This window comes from Vidua macroura, chromosome 8 (assembly GCF_024509145.1).
Source record: "Vidua macroura isolate BioBank_ID:100142 chromosome 8, ASM2450914v1, whole genome shotgun sequence".
Classification (NCBI taxonomy): Eukaryota; Metazoa; Chordata; class Aves; order Passeriformes; family Viduidae; genus Vidua; species Vidua macroura.
Window position 1 is genome coordinate 18,420,931 of NC_071578.1, and position 20,030 is coordinate 18,440,960.

The 20,030-nt window shown below is 39.2% G+C and overlaps 2 protein-coding genes across 2 annotated transcripts; both read left to right on the top strand.

The window, feature by feature from the left end:
• Positions 1 to 210: 210 nt before the first annotated feature.
• Positions 211 to 11,831, top strand: GDF10 (growth differentiation factor 10). Its single transcript, XM_053983799.1, has 3 exons — positions 211 to 581; positions 5,661 to 6,568; positions 10,840 to 11,831. Exons 1-3 carry the CDS (start codon positions 284 to 286, stop codon positions 11,029 to 11,031), a joined length of 1,398 nt encoding a protein of 465 aa, XP_053839774.1. The 5' UTR covers positions 211 to 283; the 3' UTR covers positions 11,032 to 11,831.
• A 4,918-nt stretch (positions 11,832 to 16,749) lies between these two features.
• GDF2 (growth differentiation factor 2) lies at positions 16,750 to 19,822 on the top strand. Its single transcript, XM_053984004.1, has 2 exons — positions 16,750 to 17,095; positions 18,744 to 19,822. Exons 1-2 carry the CDS (start codon positions 16,750 to 16,752, stop codon positions 19,682 to 19,684), a joined length of 1,287 nt encoding a protein of 428 aa, XP_053839979.1. The 3' UTR covers positions 19,685 to 19,822.
• Positions 19,823 to 20,030: the final 208 nt, after the last annotated feature.

The following is a 20,030-nucleotide window of genomic DNA, read 5'->3' on the forward strand; positions in this document are numbered from 1 at the left end:
GAGAAATGCAGCGTCCCCTCCCGCAGTCCCCCCGCACCCGGACCACTGGAGCTGCCCCCGCTCCGCCGCCCCCGGCCCGCAGCTCCTCGCCCCCGGGCCCGGGGATTGGCCCGGCGGAGGCGGCATCAGCGGCGGGGGGGGGGCCGCCCCCACCCTCCCTCCTCCTCCCTGGCCCCGCCGCCCCCTCGCCCCGGTGCGGCTGGGCCAACCGGGAGACCCAGACGCAGGCAGCGACCCAGCCGCCGCCGCTCCGCGCCCGGCCACCCGCCCGCAGCATCCCCCGATGGCCGCCCGCCTGACCTGCTGCCTCCTGCTGTGGGCCCTGGGCCATGGGGGCTGCCGCTCGCCGGCGGGGGAGGGCGCCGGCAGCCCGCCCGCCTGCCCCGTCCGGCCGCCGGCCGAGCCGGACTCGTCCGCCCCCGGCCGCGACCCCCGCCGCGGCTCTTCGCCGCCCCCTGGGCTGGGCAGCATCGCTCAGGACATGGTAGCTGTCCACATGCTTAAGCTCTACGAGAAGTACAACCGGGAAGGGAGCCGGCCCGGCGACGGCAACACGGTCCGCAGCTTCAAAGGCAGGCCGGGTAAGACGGGCCGGGCGCGGGGGGCACCGCTGGAGCCCCCTCGCTCCTCTTTCGCTTTAAAGTGACGGGTTTGCGTCGAGGTTGTCATCGACTGCGGGGGTGTCACTCTGGGTGAATGCTGGGGGGTCCCTTGCTACCTACACGAGCAGGGTGTCGTCCCTCGCTTTGCGGACGGCTTCCCACCTTCCCTGGCTCCCTTCCCTTCCCGGAGAGTACCTCCCCTGGGAAAGTCTCCGTTGCTGTGGATGCAAACCAGCGGCAAAAGAAGCGCCGCTCCCAGCGCACATCGTACTGGGCCAAAAGATCTGTTCAGAAATACTCGGAGCATAAACCTAGTAGCGAGTGCTCCAGGCGCTGGTCCTCTCCCCGGCTCCTCTCGCAGCCTCAGAAGTTCCTGCTAGGAAGAGTGCCGCCTACAGGACCGCCTAAAATTGCTCGGCATCTTAGATTCTTGCACTGCCCAAACCTGAGAAGACAGATACCTGACTTCCTTCTCCCCAGTTTTCCTTGGCTTAATTATGAGGGTGGAGAAACATACGTATTGTGTCAAAACTACACTTTCATTATCCCAATATTACGTCAAATAATAAAAAGGAGGTTTGCCTAGTTAATAGTCCATACATTTGTTATCCTTTGCCAAGGAAACGCAAACTCTTTTCTGGAAAACATCTTCCTTCTTTGGTTAACACTTACAGGCTGTAACTAAGGTCTTAGTTCTTAAAATAAGAACTGCATCAGTTTCCAGAATCTAGTTATTACTGCCTTGTCAGAAATATTCATTATTCTATTTAGACAAATCAGTTGGATTGAAACTCACAAAAGAAAATTTTGCATTTATCTATTTCTCCTCCACTTATAGAGTACAATGTATAGAGTGTATATAATGTATATAATGTAGAGTACACTTATAGAGTGTATAGAGTACAATGTATAGAATACGGTGATTTAGGGAATGCTTACTGTAATACTGCACAATAATTCATATTCTCTTGTGCACCCCAACTTAAGTTCTATCCTATGTCAACTGTAATACTAAAAAGTAATTGTATTCAAGGAGGGGGAAACTCCATGGAAGAGTAAGTGGCTAATGAAAATGTCTAAAAATCTAGGAGTTATTATGTAAAGCAATTGCAGGCACTTAGGAGAAAAATAAATTGTCATGCTCTAGATCATTAGCCAGCAGTTGCTGTAACAGGGGTTAGGAAGGAACTTCCACTGTGGATAGTGGGTGGTTTTCCATGACAATTAACAATTACGCTTTTCTGTGAACTGAGCAGCTAATACTGGCTGTCACCTAAATAAGGCCCTGGACTACAAGAGGCATTTGGGGACAAGGCAAGAATTGCACTATATTCTTTTTCTTAGTTTTTCAAATAATCTGATGCACACACTACTTGCATCAAAGTAGTCTAAGTTTTAATTCTGTTTTAAAAAACTGAAACTGCGGCATTTTCTACCCACAGGTAGACCGTGCTGACCAAATACAAATCAGTATTATTTTGCTCATTTGTCTGATCATGCAACCAAGGCAGAGAGGCCTGAAATTAACTTGGCTTTCCCTGCAATGGAAATAAGGCATATCTATGTCCAAAACTCCTGTCTCCTGTGTCTTATCTTTGTGCCTTCTCTACTCGATCCCATCTTTCCCAAATAACATGGCATGAAAGCAGAAGCTCCTCTGCACTGTTCCTTTGAACTGTGTTCATCAAGCTAGTGATAAACACTCTGAAATGTACCATAGAATGATACAAGATGAGGGAGGAGAGAAAAACCTTTTCTGTCACCACGTTCATCTTCTCTGAGAAAATCTGTTTCTTTCTGAAAGAGGAAATTGGCACATTTTACTAACAAGATGTGTGGAACATCCATTCTTCATAAAACACAGGTAATAATTGCAGTCCTATTGAAATAAGCAAAACAGACTATACACACAATAATTTTCATTATCCCAAGCAATGGACTTACTTGTTTTATCACATACCTTTCATCTGTAACTGTCTGTTCCTGCGGTGCTGTTTAAAGCTGTTTGTTAGGTGACACTCAAGCCTTAAGGTTACTTACAGTTGTCAAGATGAGGGCTCCAAAGATACAAAATGTTGATCCAGACATTTGTTCTTTGTCATATGCATTATTGAGTTCTCCTCAACCACCCAGTTATATTGCCATCCTACCTGCTCCTTAGAGGGTATAGGTGGTGTTGACTAAGCTATGGAATGTGTAATATTTTTCAATATTCAGTGTGAGGCACTTGAAATATAAATGCATGTGCTGTTTGCATGTAGCCCAAATACAGCTCTTTTTTTTTATTCCTCTGGCAGTACTCACCCCTTCAGAAAGAGTACTTCACAAACATCTGATCACCTCCTCTCAGCTCACCTCTACATGTGTTCACAAGAGTTCATTAGGTTTTTAAAAGGAGCTGAGAGATGGTCTAAGAACTAATTTCTCAGGTTTCTTATTTCTTTAGGTGCTTTCCAGTTTTCAGGGAACTTTGTAGCTTTAGAAAACAGCACCAACTGGCTGATGTTAGTCGAGTCATAATTGTTTTGTGACCAAACGTGAAATACTAAGTTGTTGTCCAACTTCACCTAAATTGCTCAGATTGAGGGGAATTAATCTTCATGGCAGCAATTTACTGCCTAACCATGAAACTTCCCCATAAATTGACTCTTGCAGCTCAGATTTATTCCCTAAACACGATGCATCCTCTGTGCTAAACAAAGCAAAGACCTTAATGAATAGTCGAAAATAGCAGCAATTTAATTAAGCCTGTATCATAATGCATACATGCAAGAAAACCAAATCAAGGCTGACAGTGCGTGTTTGACAAGTTGGTAAAAGCCTGAGCGAACTTACGAAATATGGAAATATAACTATGCTCCATCCAAAACCCAAATCTTTTAAATTCCTAACAAGTCTGTACTTCCTGGCTTCTGGCTTTTCAATAGCTGCAGATTCATAGATTCTTATTCTGTTTTTAAAAGAATTTTAACTTTTGAAAGGTGTGTTTCATTCTAGAGTACAGAATTACAGCCTCCCTTTCTCTGATCTATCATTACAAGTTACCTTCCCTTCTGAAACCCTGAGACACTGGTGTTTGAAATGTCTTTATCCCAACAATGCTTGTGCTTCATAGCAGTAACTGCAGAGCTGATGGTGCTTGGAGCATTCTACTACTAAAATAAATATTTAAAAATTCAGCTGTACACAGCTTGGGTGGAGAGAACCAGTAGATAGATGTCCTTTTAGAAACATATGCCTTCTGAAATGAACATGCAATAGTAAAGCGTGGTGTTCTAAAGGAAATATTATAATTACTCTCTTCCTTGGCCTGAGAAATCATCTAGTAGCCTTGTTAAATTTCTGTGCTTCAAAGACTTGAATAAAATTTAAACCCTTAAGTTTTTTTCATAGTATGAGCACCTATACATATGACTGGTGTTGATTAAAAGCTTACTAACAGGAATCCTCTCCTGCCTGAACTGACAGAAACAAGTAAGTTCTTATCACATCAATGCAAGCTGATCCACTTCACTGTATCAAGAACAAAATACAGATGGTGTAGATGAAAATTGCATACTTGAACATTTGTACTCCAAGACTGCCTATGTGGGTTTGGGATTAATGATCATGCTAATCTGCTGTTCTCTTCGTCCAAATCATGGTTCTATCCAGCACTAACTTGGAGATAGCAACCACAAATTTTGTAAGGTGTAGCACTATTCATTTCCTTCTTTCAAATCAAACTGTGCTTTAAAGAAAGAATGTTCCAACAGGTGGCAGTTAACAGTACTGCCTTTCTGTTGTTGCCAAAATTTCTGTGGCTCATCATCCACTGAAAAACAAACATAAATGTTTCTGGGAAGCCTGGCTGTTGCATTTGTTGGGTTTTGTTTGGTTTGGGGTGGTTTTTTACTTCCTCTGTCAGAGAATTTTCAGGTATGTCAAACAGGGCTGCCAAAGGGTTGGTCCACTTGGGTTAATTAAAGATGCAAATTTACGAACTGTAATCCTTTGATGCATTCTAAGTAGTGGTGTGAGCTTGGGAGAACAGGGATCACTTCTTGGTTCTGCTACCATTTTCCATATGCTCTTGAGCTAGTAAAAAAAGAAAAGCAACTTTTCACAATGATAGACTATTAAAGAATCATCTTTTTATGCTGGAATGGGATTACATTTTAACACACCAAGAGAGGTTTCTACTGTTTAAATAAACACGGTGTAAGCAGTTCTTAGTGTAAAATTAATTACTCATCTTCCTCAAAATGATGGTAAAGAGGTAAGCTGAGCACAAACTGTTCAACTAGCTAAAAAGAAGCTGTTTCAAATGGAGTTTGAATTTTAAGAGTCAGATCCTGTTCAATAGCATTTGTCACTAACTTCGTGCAGATCTAAACACAAGCCTTGGAAACCAAGTGTGTTTTACAGTGCTTTAAACAAAGCTCCTACATGATGTGTGCTGGAAAGAAGGATTGCTCCGAGAAGTAATGACCCCCAAAATGTGTCACACTGCTTACTGACAGCCCCCCTGTGAAATGCCTCATGTGCACTACTTGAAGATGTTGAGCTGTTGCCCACAGAGTTGGTACCCAGACATCTTTCAGGAATCTGCGGTCAGCTTTAGATTAGACAATCTTGAATATTAACTGTAAACCTGGTTTCTGCTATTACTGGTTTCAGCAAAGTATTTCTCTGAGCTCTGCCACAGGTAAATTTGACAGCTTCTCTGAGCCTGACTTTGTTATAAATGAAATACAATCAAGGATTGCTTTTCTTGTCTGCCTAGAATGAAAGGGAATCTGGAACTAAAAGTCTCTGGAAAGAATTTTATCCCTCATGTGTACAAAAGATGCCCAGTATGTTGGACACTCTCAATGTTATTGTAATATTGTTATTAAATAGTTAAGGTTTTTTTCCTCCTCTTACACACCATAGTTTAAGCTGAAGTGACAAGCTCACTATACTACATTATATGATGTAAGTGAAAAGTAAAATTTGTTAATTCACTTAAATGGAAATAGATTTGACTACCGTTTTTTGTCTCAGATATACATCCACGTTTTCCTTGCTCTCTTGCAGAATTCTTGGCCCAGAAGCCCTTGTACTGCTTCAATCTGACATCCATGCAGGATTCAGAAATGATCCTTGCTGCCACTTTTCACTTCTATGCTGACAAGCGCCCTCGGCACCGGGAGGTGTTTTGTAAACGGTCCAAGAACTCATCCTGCCGCCTCCTTCACCTGCCTCCAGTCCTACGGCTCAACCTAGTTTTCCAAAGCATTCACCAGAATTCTGCCTATGGACTAGTGAAAGGGAACATCACCGTGCTTCTTCAAAGGCGAGGGGCTTGGCATGCAAAGGACATTTCACACATTGTAAAAGAATCAAAACGAGCTGGAGAGCTCATTCTCTGTGCTGAGCTTGATTCTGGGGAGAAACACCAGGGCTTCCCTGAACAAGTTGCCAGCCATTTACCTTATATACTAGTTTATGCCAATGATCTTGCAATCTCTGAACCTAACAGTGTGGCAGGCACCCTACAGCGTTATGATCCATTCCCTCCCAACGATGGGGACCCAAATCTATCCCCTAATGCTTCTACTGATACTCGAGTTAGGAGGGATACGTACCTCGCTAGCTCTATTCAGAACAATGAATTGCCCGAAGTAGATTATAACAACAATAAATACAACAAACATGACATATGGGAGAATGCCTACAGATCCTTGAAACCAAAAGCCTCACGCAAAGATCGAAGGAGAAAAGGGCAAGAAAATACAGAAACGCTTAAAAAGTCTCAGGTGCTAAATTTTGATGAGAGAACGATGAAGAAAGCAAGACGAAAACAATGGAATGAGCCAAGGTTTTGTTCAAGAAGATACATGAAAGTTGACTTTGCTGATATTGGCTGGAATGAATGGATCATATCTCCCAAATCATTTGATGCTTACTACTGTGCAGGTGCATGTGAATTTCCAATGCCCAAGGTAGTATGCCTTTTTATTCTTGTCAGCTTGCAAACAATAGGCCTACTGTTCTGCTTATCCACCTACTTCTTTAATTAGAATTTCCTTTAGATTTTTACCTTTTTTCATTGAGTTTTGTTGCCTTGATCTAAATAATTTAAATGGTATTGTTTCCATCAACTTAGTCATCAGAGTGCAAAAAGATTGCCAGTTTTCTTCAAATGCCATCTGAAGAATAGGAAAAAACTCTCGGGTTTATCTTACAATTTCTCATCCTATACCTTGAAACCATAGCATAAATACTTTTGTAGCTTATGAAAATATGGTTATGCCCACTAAATCATCCAAATACTCTATTGTAGTGGCAGAAGTATGAAGTATTATATGCTAATATTAAAACAAGCTATTCTACCAGCATATTTCTGGATTCCAGTTGTAATATTTTAGAAGAAAAATAAAGTGTAGTTACACTGAGGTATTTGTAACTTCAGGAAACTGCTTGTCACTTTTGAAAATAATATTACTGATTAAGATGATATTTCTGTATCTAAATTCTAAACATGTTAGATAATTCTGCTGGAACAAAAATGTTGATTTACCTTATGTCTAGAAATGCCAGAAAACTGGTTCTAGCACCCTAACGTAAGCACACTGAATTCCTCCTAAAGAAGCAGTGTGAAATTTGCCAGTGGAGAAGAAAACATTTGTCTTACTCCCACTCTGCTCTATGGCAAGAAGTAGAAAGTTTGGTAATCCTATATTGGACAAGAATTTTAAGGATTTTATAAGACTTTCAAGTAAAGGCAGAGGGGAGGATTTGAAGCACTGCATAACCTACATATTTAGCAACTGTAATTATTTTGCAGTTCTGTCTACAAATGGCCTGATTATTTGTTCAACTGACATTTTTGTATGTGGTCATTTGGCACATAAATAAAGAATAGTTCTGTACAGCACAGAATTTCAAGGCTCTGAAACAGGAATCTGCCCTACTTTACATCCAGGGAGATTGATGTATGTTTGTGTTGAAACAAGCAGTATAATTTCAGGAAGAGTAGATATGTAGGCTAATTTTAAGTCCAGGAACAGTAGAAATCCAGGCTTCAGGGTAGGGTGTACAAATCAGACTGCATGTTCTTGTGTAGCTGGCCAATGCTGAGCCAGGTGTACATAAATTGATACATAGTCTGGCAAAAATTAAAGCTTGCACAGACTCACCACTCCACTTTGTTGTTGTAATACAAACTGATCATGCAACATAATCACTATTTAACTTATCCAAAACAAAAGACAGCCTGGGAACATGGGTCCTTTGCCATAGACTCATAGTCTAATGCACCATTCACACACAACAACATAAACCCAAGAAACAAAAAATCCCCAACCTAACAACAACCCCACCCTTAAAAAAAGATGCATTTTGTGAGCAAAACATCATTAGACAAAAGCTGATAGGGCCAGAAGAGAGAGGATCCATTTCTAGCTTGAATAGTTAAATAAGCTTATATTGCTCATTTACTTAATATCTTATCTAGACATATAAGCAAATACTTGATATATAATAAGGATTTCCTTTCACTAGGATCTTGATGCCCAAAAACCAAAATAAGGAAAACAAAAACCCAACTGAAAAAAAAAAAAAAAACCAAAAAAAAAACAACATCAAAACAAAACCAAAAACAGAGAAACGAAATCACAGATACATGGATTTGGGAATTCTGGGTTTGATACACATTCATTTATTGGGTCTACTTTGAAAGAGGTCTACTACTTGTTAGCTTTGTATTTTTAAGAGGGGAAAAAAAGAAGAAGATTCAAAGGTGTTAACTTTTTTTTATGACTGTTTCAAAAGGAAGAGAAAGAGGACGCCAGCATGAATGAAGATTTCAGTTCAGAGCATGAGAATTGCTAAATATTACTGAGGAAGAAATTTGTTCTTTCACATATGCTCTGAGTCAGGAAAGTATCAAAGGCCAGATTAAAGCTATTCATAAAGACATGGTCTACACAGTCAACCTATGATGGACAACAGACAACTTATTTCCAAAGTACCCTTTTAGAACTGTGGAGATAGAATTACATACCTGGCATGTTGGATATCATCACATTGTAGGTTTATTTTTTTCTTTAGTACCAGTACATCATTCTGCACATCCACTTTAATAATTGCAAGTCTTGATTTAGATAGGTACTCAACAGCTTAGGTACAAATCTTCTCATAGTAAATTCACTTACCTTCCTGCTGAATTTCTTATTCCCTGAACTGTGAGGAAGAAGACTAGATTATATGTATGGCTGGCTGCAGTGCTGCATTTGCCAAATAAATTCCAGTCCTGCATGTCATAGAACCTGGTGTGTTGTATATAACTTAGCAGCCAGCATTTAAAACATTAGCATTTCCTCAGTGCCATTATTACTGGGCATTCAACTAACTATTTCAAGCTTTCTACTTTAGCACATTGGGACAAAGTTAAATGTGAAGCCTAGCCCATGATCATTGAGCACTGATGCCAGGTTTCCAGAGGGGCTGGAAAAGTTCAGAGCCTGGCTGGATGTGGGATGGGTGTGCTGTCTGGCTCTGCTGTGGATTTAGGGCTCAGGCAGCCAGATTCCATACAGAGTACTGGTTTACCATCAGCATTTTCCTTTCTAAGCACTTTTGTGCATAGCATATCCACATTTAGGTATTAGTGTTGTCTTGGGAGACAGCTGCTCAGTCTAAATAGGCTGTGTTCACATGTTCCTTGCAGATAGTAGAGGCTGCACAGTGGGAGAAGATCCTTGCAGGATCTTCTACAGGTTAGCCAAGAATCCTGTAAGTCAGTAACTGGCCATGAGGGCAGTGATGGCTATCCACTACATGGGCCAATAAATGCTGTTCCAGTAGCACATTGTGATCTGTGACTGATTCAAATAACAATGTGAAATAACACAGGTGCTAGGAAGAGTTCATGAGGTTTTTCATAAAGGCTGAATTAAGAACTTGATTCTAGAAGCTCTAATTCTTTGAATTTCTATACTCTGCAGTTGCTTAAACACACAAAGTCTCCTGTCTCTCTCTTGCTGCCCACATATGCTGACATGACCAACGTGAGACCACCTCACTGCTGCTTGTCTGTGGACAGTTTTGAAATCTAAATCTTGAGGGCAAGAGAGAGCATGCTGTTGCTAATTGTGCTAACATATGCTAATTACAGAAAGGCACTGTGCAGGATTGGTCACTTGTTGGGACTTGGCTATAGGGATGATGTCTTGAAGGTTCAAGGACAGATTTCATAGTTACTCCTTATAATGGCTTAGTTAGGGAAGATCTGAAAGCCTTAATGGCAGTTAAGGTTTGAATCTGATTTGCTGATATGTTACACTTAATGCAAATGTTTCAAAACTAAATTATCCTAAAAACAACTCCTTTGTTCTCTCTATGGACTACATAACTTTTCATGTTGAAATGGAAAACCATGGTTTTTGTGGCTCAGTACCCTGAACAGGTTACAGATGTAAAGCTGCTGTGAATCCTCACTTCATACTTTTCCCAGCCTCCCAGCCTTTTTTTCCTTCTCCCAGTTTGAGGCTAGCCCATGGGGGAAAAAAAAATCCTGGTGATGAAGGCAGAGGGAAGCAAAGACCACAGATATTAACTATTTGTCATGCAGTTATGATCATAAAGGCTCTGTCAGGGTGCTTGACTATTCTGTACTCTCTCTTGTGGACACTACTTCTGGAGTACTCTGCTAAAAGAGAGTGATTACAGCAGGAAAAAGTAACTAATTCCAGGTTAGCATACATGAGAAAAAATTCTATTGGAACACATGGGTAGTTATTTAGAGATAGTTATTTTGGAAATACTTACAGTAGCAAATTTTCTAAGTCAGACGAGGTTAGAAAACGAAATATAGCATCTAGCAACTGAGAACTATGCCCCAGCTTAGGCTTCTTCTCTTGCATGCCTGCCTCCAGCATGTAGCAGGTACATTCAGGGACATTTTTCTTCGGGCATCGGGCTGCTGGCTGTGCCACCAGTGCCCTCCTCTGGTATTTATGAAGGTAGCCTACGGAACACAAAATATCTGTTGGATACATCCAGCTCAGGGAAGCTGGAAGTGTGAGGGACTGGCTGTGCTACATGGCCCTGTAACTCTAACAATGACGTATTTGCTTTATTGAGAAACAAACAACTGCATAATTGTTGTGATTTTCCAAGTTCACATAGGAAACTGACTGCTTGTACCAAGTCCACCTAGGAAAGTGACTGCTGATAAATGAACTTATAACTATTTCCTTCTCTGTTCTAGATTGTCCGGCCATCAAATCATGCTACAATCCAGAGCATCGTAAAAGCAGTAGGAATCATTCCTGGCATCCCAGAACCCTGCTGTGTTCCTGACAAAATGAGCTCACTCAGTGTCCTGTTCTTAGATGAGAACAAAAATGTTGTTTTAAAGGTATATCCCAATATGTCAGTTGAAACTTGTGCCTGCCGATAAGTTCATACAAACACACCTTTAACAAGGCCTACAAATCCTGCCTTACTGCTCTGGGAAGTTGTAAAGGAGAAATGAATCCACTTGTGTTGATGAACCAATGCAAGTCTCCAATTCCTCTACAGAAAGCACGCGGAAGGACTAAAACAACGCATGTGCTTGCCTCGAAGGATAGGTCGTACTGTCATCATTTGTCTTTCACATTCATCTTCCAGGAATTCAGTACTTCTACAGATACCTTCCTAACCCACCTAGCCAAGATACCTGGTGTTTAGAGAGAAATTTAAGTGTAAAGTTTTCCATAATCAATGGACTAAAGTATGGTTTTATATGTTACTTTCTGGCTATTTTATCTCTTCAGTTAACCAAGAAGATGGGAAGTGAACTTGCAAAGGCAGGCTTATTTTAGAATATCACTTTTGTACACAAATCAAAAGTTTTTGCCTAAAACACTCATACTCTTAATATGCATATTTATACTGAAAAATGCTGTAATAAAGGGCTTAAAATGTATATTTTCTTCAGGATGCAACTATAGTTCACTGCATAAGTTTTCATATAAACAATATGTTAATATAGTCATTTTTGGTTACTCTTCCTTAATATATAATTTGTTCTACAAAAGACATGTAATATCCCACATTTTTGGTTTGCTGGATAATTTCAGGTTGTTAAACATATTCTCTGAGTAACACATACAATATAGTAATATGTTCAAATACTAAAATAAAATAACCAAGATTTATATTTTTGTAAATTATTCTTTATATTCTCTAGATTGTTACATGCTTTTAACAAAAGCTAATAAATTAAAGGTACAGTAGTATCTAAAATATTTTCTTGTTTTTCTATAAATGTACTCTCCTACATTCTGTTAATTAGATGGAAACTTGTAAATACATGTTAAGCTTGTCATAATGCACTTCAATAGATAGAAGAAATAATGCTTGTCATAATGCACTTCAATAGACAGAAGGAAATGCTATGATCATCCAGACCGACCTCCTGCATAGCACAGATCAAAGAACCTTGCTCAGCAGTTTCTGCACCATGCATTATGGAACTTCTGTTTTAAGCTTGGGAGTATCTTTGAAAAACATGCATAAATTTGGCTTTAAAGATTTCATGTGATAGAATATTTCTACTGGACTACAAATAGTTGTTCCAAAAGTTAGTGCTCTTTGTTCATATGCAGTGGCTTAATCCTAGACTGAATTTGGTGAGCTTTAGCTTCAATTCAATGGATCTTACTGTAACCTATTTGATTAGATCCCTTTTATCTGTTATCCAAAATACTTTCACTGTGTATTTTTAGTATAGAGACTAGGGTCAAGTTACATTTTGGCTAAGATTTAAATAGATTGATTTCTTATCCTAAGCCTTAAAACAATTTCTCACAGCTCTCTTCTGAACTCTTTCCAGAACTTTCATTAACTTTCTTTTCAAACAATGAACATCAAAATGGGAAACATTTGGCAGCAGTTCCATTGGAAGCCTTTATAGAAATAAAGTCTCTGCATCCCTCTAACTCCTACACAATCCCCTGTTGATACTTTTATGGTAGCCTTTTAACTGCAGCAGTCTTTTAAGAGCTGGTGTTCCCATCATGGTGTCTCTCAATCCTCTGAGTGTCCCCGTGTTCTGGGACACACTTGCCACATTCTTCCATTTTCACCCACCTGCTATACAATAGCATAAAGAGACCAAGAGTGGAAGAAACATCTAAAGTCCCTAAGGTAACACAAATTATAAGATACGGAGTGCTTCCTCCTCAAGAAACAGTCTAATCTTAGGCACTACCTTGTCCTACTAAGAGTTGCTTTGTTTAAGCACACACACTTCCTTCTAATGAAAAAATAACTGGAAGGCTCCTATCCCACGAAAGTTCTAGGTATATTCTGCCATCAATTTTCTATGCTCAGGTGGTGCAGTTTCTCAGAGGTGTGTAAATGTGGTACTTCCTGCTAACTTACATAGAAGCAAGATTTAGCATACATGGGAGACTTCGCAAGGTTACTCTGACAGCAGGTCTTGCTAATTCTTCCTAAAAAGCTCTGACTAAGAAGTAAAAAGTTCTATGGTGCCCTGTAATGACTGCCAGTTATGCCTGACAAAAGATCACTGATCAAGTTTGCAGTTCTTCTCCCAAAGTACTTTTGCACTTTGTAAATTACTACAGTAATTTACACTAGAACTACTGGGAAAAACCTTTGTATAGTGTTGCTTTTAGGGATCTCCCTTAAAAAATTTACAATCTTGTATTTTTCTAAATCATGAGAAACTCAACTACAATTGACAGAGTAATGCTAACATATAAAGAAAAATTTAAAATTTGTCAGAAAGTCATCATTCCTACAGAAAAGCCATAAGGGTAACATTTTTCAAAGTATCTTAAACCCATGCTATGTCTGCTCTCTATGAGAATCTACCTTTTTATGTACATCTAGTCTTGCTCCCATTTATCGCTAGCTCTGAAAAGCCTGACATATTAACTTACTTTGCCTATATTCTCATTCACAGCATTTTGTTTTCCTTAAGAACTACTGTATCTTGAATTAAAACATACTTATCCATATATCTTGGATAAAAACATTATTTCCAAGATGTGCTGATGCAAGCTATTATGGCAAGAGATTCCACACTGTGATCTAAGGTCGATACGGAAAAATGCTATTGCTATACTCATAAGGACACCTACAAAACTCCAAGAGGTTAAGACTGCATTTAAAGTTCTGTTGGCAAAACTGTATATATATTATACCTGTAAGTGTGATTGTTCTCAAAATATACCCTTGCTACACAAGTCATACACATCTCTTATTAGTAAAGCTTATTTCATTTGGAGTTTAGATGTATTGGTCAATTCTTCAATGCAAAAAAGGGCTTTCAACCACTTTTAGTAGTTTAAGTTACTCCTTTCTTCATCTTTGGAATTTGGGTGTCTAATCTTTCTCTGGAAAGAGAAACTTTGCATTTGAAATGGCACAAATGCAGACGGCTGCTGCCAAAGGATGCTGATGCCCTCACTGTCATGGTTCCAACAGATCTTTTTACTTCTTTGAACATCCTATAAACCATTCTGCTCAATGCTTGAGTTTATAGAGAAAGTTACTAGTGATAAACACAGGTCAAGATAATTCCACTAACTAATCCTAAAAAAAATGGTATGAGTAAAGACAGATAAAACATGAAAACAGTTGATACTGGCCAGCAAAGTGTTAAAACCCATTTTTTCTAAAACAAATCAAATTTCATTCTTTCAGGCCACTGTTTAATTGCCAGTGGTAATAGCAACAGCTACAATGTCTAGGTTTTTGTGGAGTATTCAACTCACTTGCCAAGGCTGCATAATTAAAATAAACCACTGGACAATATTAATGTGTTTGTGTATCACATTGATTAAAAAATGTCTCTCTGCTAAGCCTCAAAGAACAGCTTTCAAAAGGAATTTCCACTGAGTTAAACTGTTCATTGTAAAGTTTCTGCAAAGCTGACACTTAGCCTGACAGTATTTGACACCTTTATGTATGAACTTAGAGTCTGTATATAGCAACCCCCACAGCATTTGCAGGAGGAGAAAGATGTTTATATAGATCACTTGATCTAGTTGCACTCTATGTAATTAAAATTGATTTTAAAGTAGACAGAATCAGAGCTTCAGGTACCTACTCACAAGGAATGAAGGCTGCTCCTACTGAGTACAAGCCTGCACCCTTGAAAGTCATAACTCTTGAAAATTTTGTGGCTGTCATAGATTTGTGATGCAGTTTGAGCACCCAGCATGATGCAGTGTAATGGCAGCCAGTGAAAGCTTTGAAAAGATACACACTGGAGTAGTGAACCACATAAAGAAAGGATATTTTATTTTTGCATGTGGCACTGGTGGACTGCCACTAGAAAACTATATATAGCCCTAGGTTTCACCTTGTCAAGAAGGCCTTCAAATTCTGAAAGAGAAACAAAAAAGAAAGAAACCAAAACAGGGAGAGAAAATGTCTTTGGTTACTAAAAAGAACATCTGTTTATCAGAAAGAAAATTGAGAAGTAATTTGATTACACTGTGCAAGCACTTTGAAAGGGGAAAATGTCAGTGCTATGGGACCCTTTAAACTAGCCAGAAAGTTACAAGAATTCCTATCTAGAAGGTAAAGTCAGTCACAATGAAATAATGAATGCGGCATGAAGGGGCTTTTAGCTGTAGGTGATAATATTTTAGCTACAAAAATCAAAATTTTTGATTCTTTGATATGTTCGGATAAAGTCTGTTGGCACTTAAAAAGTTCCATTTATCCAAACACAAACAATTTGACTCTGCATGTAGATAGGAAATACAAAGGCCCTGAGTAAATATTAGTCTTGCTATGTAAGAGACCAGGATCAATGCCAAATAATCCTTTTTGACTTTATGTCATAGGAACATAATTAACCAGGATCTTGGATCCAGGCTGTCACTTGAACAGACAATAAGGAAGCATTGCAGAAGTCTCGGATCACTTTAAATGCTGTGTATCCACTGCTAAAAAAACAAGAGGAATGGCCAAAAAAGGCAAAATCTTGACCACATGTTTGCGATGAGATTTTTGTTAATGTAAAAGCTCATAATACTCTTCAGATTTTTTGGCATGTCTAAAGTATGAATTGAGTTGTTCTTAGAAAAAATGATTCATTATTAGTACAGAAAAAGCAATTATGTATCATTAGATTAAATCATAATACATTCATTAACATAAATAAACCTGTTTTTTCTTCTGTATCATGAGAAATTAATTTGCCTTGGCCTGTTCTTCTCATGCACACAATGTCTTCAGAGATAATTTTCTGTACCTTCAAAAGGACTTTTTACTTTCCATGTGGCCTTGGAAGGCCTAGTTCTGTCTTCATTTTTAGGTTGCTGAAAAAATGACTGGTTGTTCTTGGACTGGATTGACCATCATGAATCTATGAAATATATTACATAAGATACTATAAAAACAAGCCTAAATTCCCATACACCAAAGGAATGAAAATGGACAAGCCTGCAAACAACATGAAAGCAAACTTGACACAAAACAGATATTTCACTGTGTACAAACAATAGCCCTTGGTTGATAAATGGAAAGAAGTTTTAAGGTTGTTTGTAATGTCATGAGATCATGTCTTGCAGAATCACAGGTCTCCATCAAACTAATGGGCATTTTCGAATCATATGTGAAGGGATTGTATAAATCAATTGTGAGATGTTTTTTGCTAATAGCTAATAGAGTGATTTTGTTCTAGATCTGTATTTTCTAGTCTTGCTGAAAACAGTGTAAACTTCTGTGTCCCTAAGAAAGCATCTCTCTGTGTTGGCAAGGAAGTGATAGAAGAATGTAATTAAGCAAAGATGACCCTAAAGTGAAATGTGGATTCTTTACAATATACAACGTCCTTCCCACCAGCCACATGTGTTTGTCAGATGTTTACAGAATCTTCATTAACTAAGAGCTTTGCTAGATAACAGAAGCTGAAGCATGGCATCAATGACTCTGATAAGGACAAGTGTACGACCAATCTGCTTGACAACTGACAAGAGGCTGGGGCTTGAAGCAGACTGCAAAAAGAACACCAGAAAGTGATTTGCAAAGGGCATTCCAGTTGTTTGCCTTACATCTTCTTTCCTCTGTCTTTATTGAAACAAGACTGGCAATCAGCTAAAATACCCTTGTTCTCTTGTTTCTCCACCAGAAAGTAAATATAGAAGAAATGTGTTGTTTTGGAGTATTAGCTGCACTGTCTGTTTTCAACATCATTGCCTGTTTGACAAGAGGCAAGCCTTTGGAAGACTGGGACAGGCTATCAGCTATGGGAAAGTCTGATGCACATTTTCATGATCCTGGGGAAGTAGAAGATGAGACCCATTTCAACTTTAAATCTTTCTTGGAGAATATGAAGATGGATTTACTAAGAAGTTTGAATTTGTCAAGAGTACCCTCACAAGTGAAGACCAAAGAAGAACCACCACAGTTCATGATTGATTTATACAACAGATATGCTGCAGACAAGTCCTCCATCCCTGCATCCAATATTGTAAGGAGCTTCAGTACTGAAGGTAGGAAAAGTCCTCAATATGTGGACTACAATTTTTTAAGAAGTACGTTATTAGTAAATAGTCAGTTTCTTTTGAAATTCAGAAGAAACTGAGTTCCTAACTTCCTCAGATTCTTTAGAAATGAAACATAAAAAATTTCTATTGTATTCTTACTATATTGTTTCTTTCAATCTTTAAAAAATGCGGTTACCTTTAGTTTTCTTCTTTGATATTTTCACTGTACAATATTCTCTTTTCAAATGCTTCAGCTAAGATGATGCACCAAATAACAAGGTTTACATGAAGCATGCTTCTCAATCCTAGATATTTCAAACTGAGCTTTTATGTTAGCATGCAAACTTTGATCACCTATAATTGAGACTGATGCTAGAGAGCTTTTCTTTTTGGCAGGCTCTGTACATATTTAAAAACTCCAGCAACCAGCTGAGAAATTTGTTGCTGGGTCCTAGCACTGCTAGGAACAGCACTGCTCCTCCAAAATTCTAGGTTAGACAAAGATTTATATGAAAATGGTTAGTCATGCTTATATCAACAGAAAAAACTCAAGATCCCTGTCTATGTAACATTAGATAGACTTTTAAGAGATCCGTCAGGCAGTAAAAAAGTTAGAAGTAAGTGCAATCCTTGTTACAAAAATGAAGCAGGGAGAAATGAAGTTTCTATTTATATAAAAAATAGACATACATGGGTAACAGCACTACAGCGAACTCCAAATTCCCAAATTAGTGTCCCTAGTCCTGAAATAGAAAGAAATCTCAACAATAGGACCTAGATTATAGTTTTCATATCTACTCTTCCCTCTGACTGCTTTACAGGGTAAATGGTCTGAAGAAATGGCAGCAACAGCCAATTAAAATTGCCCTAAAACCCAGTCATGATTAAGCAGTTAGTTTACATTGAGCATTAAATAGACATCAGGGATGACTTTTAAATACTACCAATCTGATCTTCCAGCCAAATATCTGCCCTCCCAAGGCAGATTTGCTGGTACTGTACATAGATTTGCAGACAACAAACAAACATGAACAAATCCACACAAACTCAAGGAGTCCAGCCTGGAACAGTCTGGGACTTGGGCACGAAAGACTTTATCACCAAGATCCAGTTCAGATAGACATTGGAGCTTCAATTCAGGACTTTCAAAAACGTTTCTATTTCCCCAAACTCCCAGTCTAAGCTGCTTTCAAACGTATCAAACAACAAAAGCTTCAGCACAGCCAGTTCTTAAAGACACTTATATATGTATATTAGAGCAGAAGAGTAGGAAATAATTGATTTTTTTACAAATTCTTTCTGTAAAAATATCTTTAGCAAATTGCTAAATCTGAAAACTCTGCACATGCCTTATTTATGTACTTAATACTGCCCAGCATCATCCATAGCTTGTTCTAGGCAGCCTCTTTATGCTTCCCTCCACACACTCACCTGGCTCTGTAATCACAGTAAAATACTACCAACACCAGGGACTTCCATTTCCTCTTTTCACTCTCTGCCCTTGAAACTTGGCCAGAAGACAGGATTTTTCTTTTTTTTTATTTAAGGCTGTGTTACCATGCTCTTATTTTATCCCTAAAATATATGGTCTTTTAAAATCAAGTTACTTGGACACTCAGAAACACAGTAACCACATTTTAATTTCTTATTGCAGATGTTGTTTCTTTAGATTCACCAGAAGAAAACCCATTTCAGAAACACATTTTGTTCTTCAACATCTCTATTCCACAATATGAGGAAATCACCAGAGCTGAGCTGAGAATTTATATCTCCTGTCACAGGGAAGTTGGGTCTCTCTCGAGGCTGGAAGGAAACATGGTAATTTATGATGTTCTAGATGATGGCCACTGGGAAAACCCAGAAAGTACCAAATCTTCCCTTGTCTCCCACAATATCCAGGAATGCGGTTGGAAGATGTTTGAAGTGTCCAGCGCTGTGAAAAGATGGGTCAGGGCAGACAAACTGGAGACTAAAAATAAGCTAGAGGTTGTTATAGAGACTAAAGCTCTGAGTGGTTTTACTTGTGGGAAACTGGATGTCAGTGTTACCCCTGACACAAAAAACCTGCCCCTGTTAGTAGTGTTCTCCAATGACCGCAGCAATGGAACAAAGGAGACCAAAGTGGAGCTCCGCGAGATGATTGTTCACGAACAAGAAAGTGTGCTCAAGAAACTAGGGAAGAACAACACTTCATCTGAAGAGGAACAGCAGGGAGAGGAAAAGGCCATCACTGGATCCCACCTGCATTCCTCCAGAAGCAAGAGAAGTGTTGGAGCCAACCACTGCAGGAGAACTTCCCTCCATGTGAACTTTGAAGAGATTGGTTGGGATTCCTGGATCATTGCACCAAAAGATTATGAGGCTTTTGAGTGTAAAGGAGGTTGCTTCTTCCCTCTGACAGATAACGTCACTCCAACTAAACATGCTATTGTCCAAACTCTGGTGCATCTCCAAAATCCAAAAAAAGCCTCCAAGGCCTGTTGTGTTCCAACCAAACTGGATGCAATCTCCATTCTTTATAAGGATGATGCTGGTGTGCTCACTTTAATATATAACTATGAAGGGATGAAAGTGGCAGAATGTGGCTGCAGGTAGCATACAAGGCAGAGTCTCTAAGAATAGGAAGATCCCCTTTTTCTGTTCTGTGTAAATCTGTACAATAGTGATGCAAATGAAGACCATTGCAAATAGGGTTTGGAGCAGGGTATGGGGCTGGTTGTTGTTGCTGCTTGTTTTAAGGAAAATTGGCATTTAAAGAATGGCAATCTTTGTAAATATATATAAGCCTGCCTTATATATCATGGCAAAGTGAATACTGGATTAAAATATTGTGAGATTGAGTGAACTATGCATTATCTGGTGACAGTGATACAATGTCAATGCCTTATTTCAAACTTTCTGTTTAATCAACTGTATTTAGGTCACAAACTAGAGGATTTTC

Bases quoted from the DNA above. Each gene is read 5' to 3' on its own strand.
- GDF10 (XM_053983799.1), top strand. From the start codon at position 284: ATGGCCGCCCGCCTGACCTGCTGCCTCCTGCTGTGGGCCCTGGGCCAT. The intron at 582-5,660 runs GTAAGACGGGCC...GCTCTCTTGCAG, and splicing joins CAGCTTCAAAGGCAGGCCGG to AATTCTTGGCCCAGAAGCCC. The intron at 6,569-10,839 runs GTAGTATGCCTT...TCTCTGTTCTAG, and splicing joins GTGAATTTCCAATGCCCAAG to ATTGTCCGGCCATCAAATCA.
- GDF2 (XM_053984004.1), top strand. From the start codon at position 16,750: ATGTGTTGTTTTGGAGTATTAGCTGCACTGTCTGTTTTCAACATCATT. The intron at 17,096-18,743 runs GTAGGAAAAGTC...TTCTTATTGCAG, and splicing joins AAGGAGCTTCAGTACTGAAG to ATGTTGTTTCTTTAGATTCA.